The following is a 12,641-nucleotide window of genomic DNA, read 5'->3' as shown; positions in this document are numbered from 1 at the left end:
GGAGTCGTTATCATTAGCGGCTATTCACTCGGTGCAAGAAAAGCATGTCTTTTACAGTGGGATGCACTTTTCATACGTAAAAGCTTGCATGCTCCGCTGGCTCACACAGTCTCCATAGGCCCGCATCCCTAGCCGCGTTCTTGACAGCGTCTAGTTCGTTATCATTGATCGCACGATTGATTTCCGCATACCGAATCTCTTGGCCACCAGTTTTTCCTCGTCGCTTCTTGCCAACGTGAGCATCGGGATGATACTGCTCCATAATATGAATATATAAATCCTTCGATACATTCTCAGCCAGCCAACGCACGATCTCCCGCCCTTCGTCTTCCATCCCTGGCATTACTAGATGTCGAAGGAGCACCCCACGTTTCGCAATACCGTCAGAGGTAAAACTCAAATCCCCGACTTGTGCATGCATCGCTTTAATGCTCTCCATCGCCGTTTCAGTATAGTTATCTGCCTTCAAGAGCCGCTTGGAAGAACTGGTCTTCCAGACTTTGAAATCTGGAAGGTATATATCGATGAGACCGTCTAGTAGAGCTATGGAATCTAAGGAGTCAAATGCAGACGTATTGTATATGATAGGTATTTTGAGACCCATGTCCGCAGCGGTGAGGATCGCCAGGGCCACTTGTGGAACTACATGTTCCGGGGTGACAAAGTTGATGTTGTGGACCTGCCCTACGTTCTGTAGTTTTAACATCCACTCTGCCAACTCCTCTGGTGTTAGATTAAATCCATTACGTTGGTGTGAAATGTCCTGTGGTATGTATCGTTAGCCAACGTTCAACGTGTCCGGCGAGCGGGATCAAGCCTCCAGAAAGGAATATACAACGAACGTGGTTTTGACAAAATGTGCATCTCAAGTTGCACATCGAGAAGAACACTGAGCCGCTCCCTCTTGACCCCTGAATGCATGGCTCTTCTCCGAAATGCGGCGCAATCACATTGACTTTCACAGTCTCTCCAGGTATTAGACAATAACCTGTCTTTTCGTACCGGTTTACTCCGCATAGTCGGGGGCACAAATTGCAGTTCCTCAAATGGGCATATGCCTTAGAGCGCTTCTTTGCTGCATCCACTGATGATAAAAGTTGATGCCGTGGTATATATTCATCAAGGAGATAAGGGGGTGCTAGATGCACTGAGCGGCTTTGGCAAGCACGGCTGAGAACAGGGAAGGTTCGTGTTAGAGTTTTGAGGGCCAAAGGTATAGGCCTCAGTGGCATTTTAGAAGAACTTCATGCCTCGTGTGATATGTTTTGTATTCTATTGCTATCAACTTCAAGTTGCTTTTCTCGCCGTTGGACCTGATGAAGGTCGCTGGTTGAACCACAGGATTACATCATACATCACACAAGGCGCTAATGTTCCCATTACAGACTAGCGTACCGCAATACAACCACTCAGAGTCTATTTTCAGCCTCTCCGCCTCAACCGCTTCCTGACAACAGCTGACAATCTACAGATGAAATCAATACATTTGGTGACAATGTCTCGTCGACTTTTAAAGTTGTAGAATTATCTATATGTTTTATCTATTTCAAGATTTCTTGGACGCCAGGGTACGTATCAAGCTTGTTCAGGACAATAGTATTGCTAGACGTACCATGCTGAGACGCCAATAGATCTGCCAAAACTCGGTTATAATTACGAATATATAACTTGACCATGAGGTTTCCTTCTGCGTAACCTATTAGATCAAAAGATAGAATTCCCAATCATGAAGCCGATCATTGCGGTGCCTGCGACTCTAGCTCTAGTGTATCGAGCCTGGTCTCGGAAGTCCCTAACACCAGTTGGCATAGTTGCTGCCGCGGTCACGGCTGTGGTTCATGCATTACATCCATGCTCTGCGCCGTTTGCCTTCCTCGTCGTCTTCTTTTTGAGCGGGACCTACGTTACGAAGGTGAGGTCTATTCCACTAACCGGTCTGCTTAATTACATTGAAGCTGAGGGTATTTGCTGACGACGGTCATGTATGTCCAGATAAAACATGACGTCAAGTCTAGACTGACTGTCTCTTCATCTGGATCCCTTGGAGGGGAGGGAGCTAGAACTCATGTCCAGGTGCTAGCAAACTCTGTCGTCGCGTCAATTTTAATTCTCCTGGATCTAGGTCGATCACATCAAGAGAATCGGCCAGAGTCTTACTGTTTTCCGTACGGGGGAGATTATTTCATGGTGGGGATTACCGCGTAAGCCCAACTCTCTGATGGCAAAAGAAATTTGCACGTTCTACGTCATTTACATATACTGATTTATCAAATACAACAGGCACTACGCTGTCGTAGCTGCAGATACATTTTCGAGTGAACTTGGGATACTTTCCAAAAGCCAGCCCAGGCTGATCACTTCAATAACTTTCCGTAAAGTGCCTCCGGGCACCAATGGAGGCGTTACTGTGATAGGGCTCCTGGCAGGTGCTCTTGGAGCCTTTCTCATTGCAGTGACATCTTTGATACTTCCATTCTGCCCCCTCGATCCTGGAGATGCTTCCACAAAGTCAGGTTTCGAAGGAGGGACAGCCTGGGGTTGGCGGGAGAAAGCTTCCTGGATTGTAGCCATCGCGATATGTGGTACGCTCGGAAGCGTGGTGGATAGCATTCTAGGAGGTCTCTTCCAGGCGAGCGTCGTTGATAAACGTACCGGCAAGATTGTAGAAGGAGCTGGAGGGCGGAAAGTAGGTCTTATTAGGCATCTACCCTTCAAACTACCTGTCGTTCATATAAAGCTAAACTTCATCTCTAGGTTCTCGTGCATCCCGGCGAATCAATAATAACCGGCCTTGAAGAACCATCTAACCGAGATGTAAGCAGGATCCGTGTTGCGGAAGACATTGCGAATACCTTGACTTCTGGGCCATCCCTGAGGAAGCGTCGCTCTTCTTCTTCTAGCTTGGGAAGCTCTCCTGATCTGGAGCATGAAAGCCGCAAGATGGAGGCTGGATATGATTTGTTTGACAATAATCAAATCAACCTTTTGATGGCGGCAACAATGAGCATTTCCGCCATGGTTGTTGCATCGTACATCATGTAGCGACCTCTGGACTCGTTTTTATGCGAATACGATGCTGTGCGTGCTGCGATTAAATCCAATGAACTGCTCTCGTGGGGCTGCATTGTCCCCGTCCTTAGTTTAGCCTCACCTAGTTCTGTTTATAATCTCGAGTTATACCCATTTTGTCCTTTTCTGTGGAACCATTTCACAGTTTGATTTCTCTCATACATTGTGCAGTGCTCTTGCCTAGCAATTATATTATCCACCCCCTGTTAGATAATTAAATACCATGCGATCGAAAACAGGAGCACCATTTTGCATAGATTCAGAGGTATAAAAATAAAACGAATAAAAAATAAAAAGGAAGCAGCAGAATAAATAGCAAGAGAAAATAACTGATGTATTAATCGATATTACCCACCCCAAATCTTTTTTATTGTATACTTATCCTGCTTATCAATGCGGAATCTTATTTCCTCTTTAGAGGCAAAATAGAGATGTCAATAATGAGGACAGGAACGTTGCTTTCGCACTTGGCGAACTCGCGCAACTCAAAAACGAAATTCTCTCAGATATCCCGAACCAGACGTGCACCTGCCCATACATAGATGTATTTGCGTTGGAACCAGTTCACACTGTGTATATGAAACAGCATGTCAGCAAAACCGTGAAGCCTTTTTGCATGATGCGATAAGAAAGGATGGAGATGCCTTACAATGTTGTTCGGCCAGCGATTCGAGGATGGGTTGCCCAAGAGCCCCCCAAAACAATATTATGTTTTCCATCGAAAAAGTCGGCTATTTAATAGATTGTCAACAGTTACAAAAATTAAAAAATGAGGGATCATAGTCTTAATTACCTGAATATCCTGGATAAAGCTCCATAGATTTGAACCCCTCATGTGCATGCAGGGGAGTGCTTGTCCATTCCCAGACGCCCCCCAGTTCACTCTGTCCGGAAGGCCTGTTTCCGTGTTTGGTGACTGGGGTAGGGTGCCAGTGTTTGAACCCGACGTTGCAATTGTCGTCGAGATCAATAAACACTGGCATGGGGTTTGTTGAAGGGGATTGAACAGGCTGGTGATCCGGTGTGCGAGGATTGCCGTGAGCGTCTTCCGCGGGGGGTTCAATTGATTTGTCTAGGGTCTTCACAACCCTGGCATTTCGGTGGCTGCTTTAACCCCAAGTCAGTACTAATTTAAAGTATTACTTCAGCTGGTACATATTAACTGCTTACCCATGCCCATTCCCATTCATTGAACGAAGCGCTCCATCGTCCTCCAATGATTTAAGAAACATGGAGTACTGATAAATACTTCGAACCTCTTCAAAGGTAGGAATCCTGCAGCTCATAGATTCTGCATATCCTTGAAGCTCATTGAACGAAGCCATCACGGGCCAGTCAAGTGCCCATTTCAAAGGTACTGGTCCAAAGACAGTGCGAATTGCAAATCTCTCCAGAAACTCGTTACTAGCGCCGGAGTCAAGTTGCCTTTGCCCGTTGGTAGAATAGCCGTTACAATTGCCATAACCATTCCGCCTAACATCAGCTGTCTTCGGGACAAGGTCAATCCAGGACGCTGGTATGAATGAAATATGGTGCTGTTCTAAGTATTTCGCATATTCTCCATTCGTAATAGGCCGGGCTTGTGCAGCAAATGCAGGAACATTCACCATCCTCTTGGGTTTTTCATTATCCCAACCAAAAGAGTGCTTTGGGATAACATGATCATCCGGATCATGTAGGCCAATGGATACCTGTTGCTCGGGAATAGCGAACCAGGAACTTTCCCTTGATTCTAACGCAGATTGGTGGGCGAGAGATTCAAAGTTCGGCTGAGGAACTCCAGGTGGTGGGAGAATTTCGTCACTCTGCAAGAGCATGTATAGGAATGTTTCCAGATGCATTGCTTCGTGCTCGAAGCCAATCCACAATGCCTCAGCCAAACGGCGGGTCTTAACTCCATGCGCTAATACGGCGCGTGCTCGGCTGCGGACGGCATCTCTGTACGTCAGAATCTCTCCAAGGTGTGGCCATTCGCTTGGGATGTCAGAATGATCGTGGCAAAGCTCCGGGTTATCAACATCTGGATCAATACCCCGCTCAAATATCGATTGATAGTGCTTAGGTGATGTCGGGATGCCGTCCGTGGCTCTCGTTAGGTGGATGTCTATTTTGATCTCAGCAACACCTCTCAGAATGACTGACAAATACACGAACCTACCAAAGAAAGTCGGAGAATGCCCGAGGTAGAAAATCAATGCATTTCTTAACTTAATGGGTTTTGACAGCAGTTCATCCTGGGGAATCATAGATAGAGTCACGGTATCCCAAATCTTCCAAAGATTTTCAAAATCTACAACATTGGGAATTACATCCGCCACGTACTCCGTGACTTGAGTGGGCAATTCCAAGGTGCAGGATGACAGGAGATGAACATCTATTAAACAATTAATGGCATGCCAAAGATGTTGTAAAAGGCAAAATATTGATATGCGCAACAATTATAAATTCACTCGGGTTGCATTGAGGAAGGCGATATATGTATACAACGGGTTGGAAGGAGGGAAACCACCACGATGAAAAGAACTTACAATATTCACCAGTGCAATTTCCGAACTGCGCTATTGGCATTACTCCCGCGCGTTGAAACAGGTTCTTGCATTCCTTGGGTCCGTATTTGAAAGCCTGCTCGAACAATATCTTTTCACCCTTTTTCATGACCACTCCATCTACGGAGACGTCCATATTTGGAACATAATAGGCCTTATGTGAACCAGTTGCCATATCGAAACGACAAGCCACGTCCCAATCTTCTTTTTTGAATGCGTGAAATCCGAGGATAGAATTGGCTTGGGAAAGTCCCATCATGTAAAAGTCCTTGGTCACGCCATGATTGTCGTTGTAAGCCCTATACACTTTGTCAGGATTTTTACAAGCATCTATTCCAACAAGGAAGGAATCGGATGGCCCGAGCATCCTCGAAAATCGATTCAAAAACTGAGCAGCTTCCGGACGAGTAAAATTGCCGATGGATGATCCCATAGACATAATACAGGTTGGATTTTGTCTATTCTCCGGCTTCGCCAACCAAGCAAGAGCATCATCATATGTTCCGTGGAGGCCGCGGCATTGGACGTATTTATAACCTCCCGGAGGAATTTCAGCGAATGTACGGTGAAGCTCCTCTAGGGACAGATCAAGAGCAAAATATTCAACAGCCTTTTTCTTTCGTTCAAACTCGTCCAACAATATTTTAATCTTGCGGAGATTCCTAGAAGTAAAGTTAAATAGTTGTCACAGGGAGAAGCTAGTTTGGGGCTCGTTCATATCCTCGCGCGGAGGCGATAGTTGGAGGGAACACACCCGCTACCAAGCTCCAGTAGTTGCGCATTTTCCGGGAGCTGGTTGACTATCCTGGCTGCGTGGGTGGTCAAGACCTCGATTTCAGCGTTGGTTAGATAATACTCATCTAAGTAGGTAATATCTTCAAAACGGCGAAGACCTTCGGTACTATAGAGAAGGAGTGTCGGTAAGGACTTTGCTCCTCCGTGTGGACGCTTGAGGCCAGTATAGATCTCGTTGGCCAGTGAGTCCTTGAAATCATTGACATGTATGTCTATAATAGGTACGCTGCTCAATTTGGAAGGCGCCATTTTGCAGAAAACGACTGAGGAATTAAGCTATAGAACAACGAATTGCCAAGTCAGGTATGGAGATGAGAAATGAATATCAATCAGGTATCAGGTATTCCCCGATCAAGGACAGATAAATATGACGAAATGACGGAAGTTGGCAGAAAATTGACATTGAGAGGAGCGAGACGTATATTTTATATATCTATATTTAGGAAATTTAAACAGGATCAAGACACTGATCCACATCCAGTGCCAGGGCTGAACGTTTTTGCCAACATGGGGCCGCTTCTGACATGTGCCGCTGGTCCGTGTGGCGCGCCGTCGAAGCAATATGGGATTCTAGAGTTAATCCCTAGAGACGTCCGTTGTCCGTGTTGGTCACTGTTCAAGCAGGTTATCTCGTATGCGGACAAGGAATCGCAACAACTAAAATTCCTCCGGAAGTAACCTTGTTTGCGCCGAGGAGATCTTGGTTGTTAGAGACCCATAAAACAGAGATTTATGCCACTCCTTCAGTGAGGATCAGGAATCCAACCAGGGTTGTGCGAGAAGTGTAATGATGCTTTGATTTCGCGAACCGCCCAAAGTTGCCCGCCAAAAATGTCCCCGTTCTCTCCACTGACGATGACGTAGATTGTTCGGAAACCTTTGGCATCGCTCAGCTAGCAAGGGCCTAGCGTTAAATTAAAAATGAGTCAATTGGGAGAGAGCGCTCTCTTCCCCGTCCGGCTTCGAGTGAGATGCTGCATTCTGCTTCCAAATGCATTATTTTCTCCGCTTTTCCCGCCCCTTGTTGGTATCGCGCTGCCCATTGAGCATCGTGGCAAGCCGGCGAGGTGGATGACGTTTGGGGAACTTTTAAAGTTGAGGCTAATGCGGAGGAGCCATGTTTGCACCGTTTGCTCTGTTTGACATTTGAGGTGGTTTTGGTTAGCCTGTGCTGTTTGCATCGGTTGTTTGGCATCCATACCACACATCATTCCTGCAAACACTGTAAATCTCCAGAGCATCCTGTCTCGTGTTTGAGCTGTGGATTCCAAGGGATGTTTGTGCACTACCCCCCCTGAGTCATACCTTTGCTCCTAGCCCCGGAATTCCTATTTTAGCGGTTCCGCTGCATCCGCATCATCAGGGGATGGTTTGGAGGTGGAGACGCGAGCCGCGACTCGGACTCGATTTCAATCATGACGACTAAATGGATTTCGGAATGATTCGGAATGAAAACTGCGATTCCGACTCTGTGCCAGTTTTCCAAATACTGCCAGTCAACCAGCCATGTTGTCTTCTGAAATGAACAGCCTTTCCTAGATGACCATCCTGGGTATGCTGGACGCGACAACTCTCTGATTTGGGAGGGCTTCCTCAGTTTGCTTCTTGAACATGTCAGAACACCAGGCATTTTCCTAACCACTTGGAACCATGTGGACGCAGAGAGGTTATGACTCCTTGTCGTGGAGGCAAATCAAGCGTCTGGTACTCACTTTTTGGAACTGAATATCCCGTGAACAGAAACACATGCAGTTTTGGATGTTAGAACACCCTAATGACGCTCCTGCGATGAAAAATAATCATGAAAAGTTATAAGTCAGCCAAAAGCTCTTTCCTATGATAGCTTGGTTGTAATACACGTGTCTTTGCTCCCCAGCCTTGATGCTAGAATCACGGAGACCGACACTGGGGTGAAAAAGGGGGGTGTTTTGAGGGGGCCGCCAAAGCTCTCATACACCTTTGCTAGTCATGCTCCTGACTCGTCAATCTATATACCAACGCAGATAATATTCAACTCATTGAATTTCTCTCCGTTCTCTCTTTGCCATTTTGCCTTAAATATCATGAAGAACTCAGGGTTTCTATTTCTCAGGACTGCGTCTGAAATAGACGTGTTGAACTTTTTGCACAGCCACGGCCTCTACCGACTATACTCCAAGAGGATTTAGTGGCAAGTGCAAGCACATATTCATGGATGTGCCTCGATCAGTATCTGGACCTAATGTTGAAATCAACCTATTCACCTCACGATACGATACGATATGAAACTCAATATATCCAATCGTTAGACCCCCCATTTTTGCATTGCTTCTTCTTTCCCTGCTTGGTCAATATTCGTTTCCAAAAACACTAATAGAGATCTCACAAGACTTCGATAACATGAGCTCCACTATGTCGTTGCCGCCTATATTTTCATTCTTTCCATTTGGCTGTCCTCTCTTCCGTTTTCAATGGCCATTAGCAAAGGGACTTACTATTATGGCCAATTTGTCCAAAGTACATAGGTGGTTGGCACATGCATCCTTGCGTGGACTACGTAACATGTACTTGGCAAACAGGTAATTAGTTATTGAACGGTCCAAGAGTTGCTGGGAGCGTTTTTAGAACACAATGGACTAAATCAGCATCTGGAGTAGATGGGGAACTGCACTAGGTGTACCCGCGAATAAAGAAAATGTACAATTCAAATGTCATTGTTGTTCGTCTTATATTTTTCTTTGGTTTATCTGTCTCTGTTTCTCTGTTTTGTAAGGGTCAGTCTCGTTAGACCTCGCTCAAAAAACCATTCCCTCATCTATTTTAATGTATCGCAAGCCTTCGATGATAAGCTGGTGATAATTGATGCCCCAATACGCCTAATATACCCTATTGATGTCCACATACATTGACAGCCAGAAAGCATAAACCGGCAAAATTTCGTGAGTCGCGAGACATTTCATGATCTGGAAGTCCATCGGAATCAAAGTCGCCCGGAACATTTTCATCCTCCTCTATGGCGTCCGGATATCACCAGAATACAGCCATCCAATATAAAGATCGTAAGGCGAACCAATATTACTCATTTCTAGCTTGGTACCATTTAGCCACAAGTTGATAGCTTTGCCAGTACCATTTGGAATCATAACTCCGAAGGGGGCCATTCATTGTCCAAGAGATCGAAACCCTGGAATAAATTATTGGAAGGCGCCGATACGGAAATCCAAGCCGATGAAGAAAATCGTGAAAGGAGAAGAGGGTAACGGGATCCTCGCCGCAGAAAACGCCAGCGTGGCTCGGGAGGGACATTCCGGTGAAAATAATTCGAAAGACAGGACTGAAGCTGCTAGCATTTTGCCTGTAGAAAAATGGAGGTGAAGATTGATCAAGATTCGAGGAAGTGAAGGATGAGCAAGTTCGTATTTTTTTGGAAGTACAATAGTTTTGCAAAGCCACCCAAAGGAAATAGATGTTGCTGCTCAATGATCGATGAGGCTTTGTCCAACTCGTGCCCCTGGAGGAGCTCTGGGTGTACTCACGAAAGCTATCTCAGGGACTCAATTCCAAGTTTGAGACGTTGCACAGCGAGTCAAAGCAGAAAGGATGATATATTCCCCTCACTGAGTGCTGAGGTATGTCCAAGAGGACAATGGTAACCTTGGGCGTCCCTCAGTCTCATAATATGCAGATATCAAAGGTAGGCCAGACTTTATCAGGGTCAGCTATATCTTCTTCCTCTTGCTTCGTCTCAACCTCATCAAAAATGGCCGGTAGCAAATCTCAAGAAACTTTGCTTAAACGGATGCTAAGGTGCTGGCGATTTTCAACCAAAAGGCATACCACGCTATGGTGCAAAAAGATCAACTCGTTAATTGGAAGACTGGAGAAAGGCTGGAAGAGCAAGAAGTCAAATAGATCACTCAGGAGGCCGGAGCTAGATGCTTGGGCTTCTGTGGTACATGTTCCATATTGAGATATCTGCTCGACTATTTTGCGTGCTGGGCTCCTTTCGGGGTGGGAACTCATCAAATTGCACAATGACTAGTTGCTATCAAAAGCAGATAGACTTGAGATTCCACAAGTTTCGAATATAAGAAGAACCTCTCCTTCAATATCTCCTTGATGCCCTTTCATGGTACGGAATTATAATTGTTGCGACAAAACGGAGTTGATGATGTCACATGAGAGTATTTTCGGCAAACCATCCACGATTACTTTGAGTTGTCCTAATATGTAACAGCATGTAACAATGGCCACATCTGAATAGTATCGAAGAAATACAGAAGGGTGCCGTGTCCATTTGCGCATTTCGAATTTGCTTCGAACAAAGTGCTACGAGGGCTTGTCTTCATCGGCTATACTAAGTAGCTCTCTCCGCGTTCAGCATTCCGCATTCCCGAACTTCGTGGGCAATCGATTGAGTTCAGGTTGCATTTGCCAGAGCTATATAAAAGCAGCAAACACGATATAGAAATGTCTGCAGAGACTTTGACAACGATTTCCCCGGTCACCAATAATCCTATCATCACCCGGCCAGGCGTCTCCGCGGTTGAACTTGCCTCGTTGCCACAAAGGGGGCAGGATGCTTTCCGTTCCTTTTCACGGTCAACCTCCCTAGGCCAGCGCCAAGAAATTGTCGCCCGCGCTCTTGGACTTCTGGCAAAGAAGAAGGATATCCTAGCTCGTGAGGTGACGGAGCAGATGGGTCGCCCCATCGCATATACCGGCGGCGAGATTACAACGGCGATAAAACGAGGTGAATACCTGAATCGCATTTCTTCTACTGTCTTGGGAGATGAGGGGACGTTAGATACAGAGGAGGAGGCCGGATTTAAAAGATATATTAAGAAAGAACCGGTTGGAGTCGTGCTAATCATCTTCCCATGGAACGTAAGTTTCAATGTCTGGGGTCGCCTTCTCTGGCTCCTATCATTTTCTTATACTCTAAAGATTACACCTGGCGTGGAGCTTATCCATTCTCTAGTTCCCACCGTTTATATCTCTTGCTGACTATATCATATATAGTATCCGTACTTAGTCCTTGTGAATAGCCTAGTTCCCGCCCTCCTTGCTGGAAATTCTGTGATTTTGAAACCCTCTCCGCAGACTCCAACCATTGTGGAACAAATCGCTTCCATTTTCCAGGAAGCTGGCTTACCGCAGGATGTTCTGCAATACTTCCACTGTGGTTCTCCTATCGACATTGAGTCGATTGTTCGATCACCTCTCATTAACCACATCTGTTTCACAGGGTCTGTCGCAGGCGGTCTAGCTGTCCAGAAAGCAGCTGCAGACAGAATTGTGAACGTTGGTTTGGAACTTGGTGGAAACGATCCGGCATATGTCCGCAGCGACGTCGATGTCGCATGGGCAGCAGAAGAGATCGTTGATGGGGCTATTTTCAACAGCGGCCAGAGCTGCTGTGCGATCGAGAGAGTATACGTCCACGAAGCCGTCCACGATGCATTTATCCAGGAGGTAAAGAAGGTCCTAAGCAAATATCGTGTGGGCGATCCATTCGATGAGAAGACACAGATCGGCCCGGTAATCTCGAAACGGGCAAAGGAGACCATTTTAGCCCAGATTGAGGATGCCCTCAAAAAGGGCGCAGTGGATGAAACGCCTTGGAACCCGACTTTCGAAAACCTCCCCACAGCTGGCAATTTTGTTAAACCCACACTTCTGACTGGTGTGAACCACAACATGCAAGTGATGGCTGAAGAAACATTCGGACCGGTCATACCCGTCGCCAAAGTCAAGGACGATGCTGAGGCGATCTACTTAATGAATCAAAGCGATCTGGGGCTGACAGCGAGCATTTGGACGAAAGATGTTGCTAGAGCTGAAGAGCTGATCCAGGAAATTGAAGCAGGGACTGTCTTCGTGAACAGAGCAGATTATCCAAGTCCTGTAAGTGGATTACGATTTTGGAAGAGAAAAATAACCTTCTCCTTCCCCCCCCCCCCCCACACACAAAACGATTCCCGCCAAGCCATATTAATTTTATAGGTTGCGATAATAAAAAGCATTCTCTAACGTCAGTTTACTATAGGACCTTGCATGGACGGGATGGAAAAATTCTGGGCGCGGAGTAACGTTGAGCAGGTTCGGGTTTGATCAGTTTGTCAAACTGAAGAGCTTCCACTTGAAGGACTACCCAAAATAAGCATTTTAATTTATAATTGAAGCAGCGTATTTATTTATTTTTATCCATTTATTCAGTTTCTCATATCCGTCTATCCTCGGAACAATTTT

At 45.9% G+C, this 12,641-nt stretch overlaps 5 protein-coding genes across 5 annotated transcripts; 3 read left to right on the top strand and 2 right to left on the bottom strand.

Annotated features, from left to right (window-relative positions):
- Nucleotides 1-70: 70 nt before the first annotated feature.
- On the bottom strand, nt 71-1,266 carry HCBG_05042 (pyruvate formate lyase activating enzyme; the record flags this gene model as incomplete). The annotated part of the gene is made up of 2 exons (XM_045432091.1): nt 71-763; nt 843-1,266. 2 exons carry the CDS (start codon nt 1,230-1,232, stop codon nt 71-73), a joined length of 1,083 nt encoding a protein of 360 aa, XP_045287303.1.
- A 460-nt stretch (nt 1,267-1,726) lies between these two features.
- On the top strand, nt 1,727-3,353 carry HCBG_05041 (DUF92 domain-containing protein; the record flags this gene model as incomplete). Its single annotated transcript, XM_045432090.1, has 4 exons — nt 1,727-1,912; nt 1,993-2,201; nt 2,281-2,686; nt 2,755-3,353. 4 exons carry the CDS (start codon nt 1,727-1,729, stop codon nt 3,040-3,042), a joined length of 1,089 nt encoding a protein of 362 aa, XP_045287302.1.
- Nucleotides 3,354-3,571: 218 nt separating this feature from the next.
- HCBG_05040 (DUF323 domain-containing protein) lies at nt 3,572-6,659 on the bottom strand (the record flags this gene model as incomplete). The annotated part of the gene is made up of 7 exons (XM_045432089.1): nt 3,572-3,638; nt 3,719-3,800; nt 3,863-4,176; nt 4,240-5,173; nt 5,228-5,443; nt 5,598-6,277; nt 6,370-6,659. 7 exons carry the CDS (start codon nt 6,657-6,659, stop codon nt 3,572-3,574), a joined length of 2,583 nt encoding a protein of 860 aa, XP_045287301.1.
- A 2,438-nt stretch (nt 6,660-9,097) lies between these two features.
- HCBG_05039 (uncharacterized protein) lies at nt 9,098-9,649 on the top strand (the record flags this gene model as incomplete). The annotated part of the gene is made up of 3 exons (XM_045432088.1): nt 9,098-9,157; nt 9,302-9,448; nt 9,494-9,649. 3 exons carry the CDS (start codon nt 9,098-9,100, stop codon nt 9,647-9,649), a joined length of 363 nt encoding a protein of 120 aa, XP_045287300.1.
- Nucleotides 9,650-10,629: 980 nt separating this feature from the next.
- Nucleotides 10,630-12,614, top strand: HCBG_05038 (succinate semialdehyde dehydrogenase; the record flags this gene model as incomplete). Its single annotated transcript, XM_045432087.1, has 3 exons — nt 10,630-11,276; nt 11,412-12,296; nt 12,439-12,614. 3 exons carry the CDS (start codon nt 10,860-10,862, stop codon nt 12,550-12,552), a joined length of 1,416 nt encoding a protein of 471 aa, XP_045287299.1.
- Nucleotides 12,615-12,641: the final 27 nt, after the last annotated feature.

This window comes from Histoplasma capsulatum (assembly GCF_000150115.1).
Source record: "Histoplasma capsulatum G186AR genomic scaffold supercont2.6, whole genome shotgun sequence".
Lineage (NCBI taxonomy): Eukaryota > Fungi > Ascomycota > Eurotiomycetes > Onygenales > Ajellomycetaceae > Histoplasma > Histoplasma capsulatum.
The sequence above is the reverse complement of the archived record's forward strand: the minus strand, read 5'-3'. Positions and strand labels throughout refer to the sequence as shown.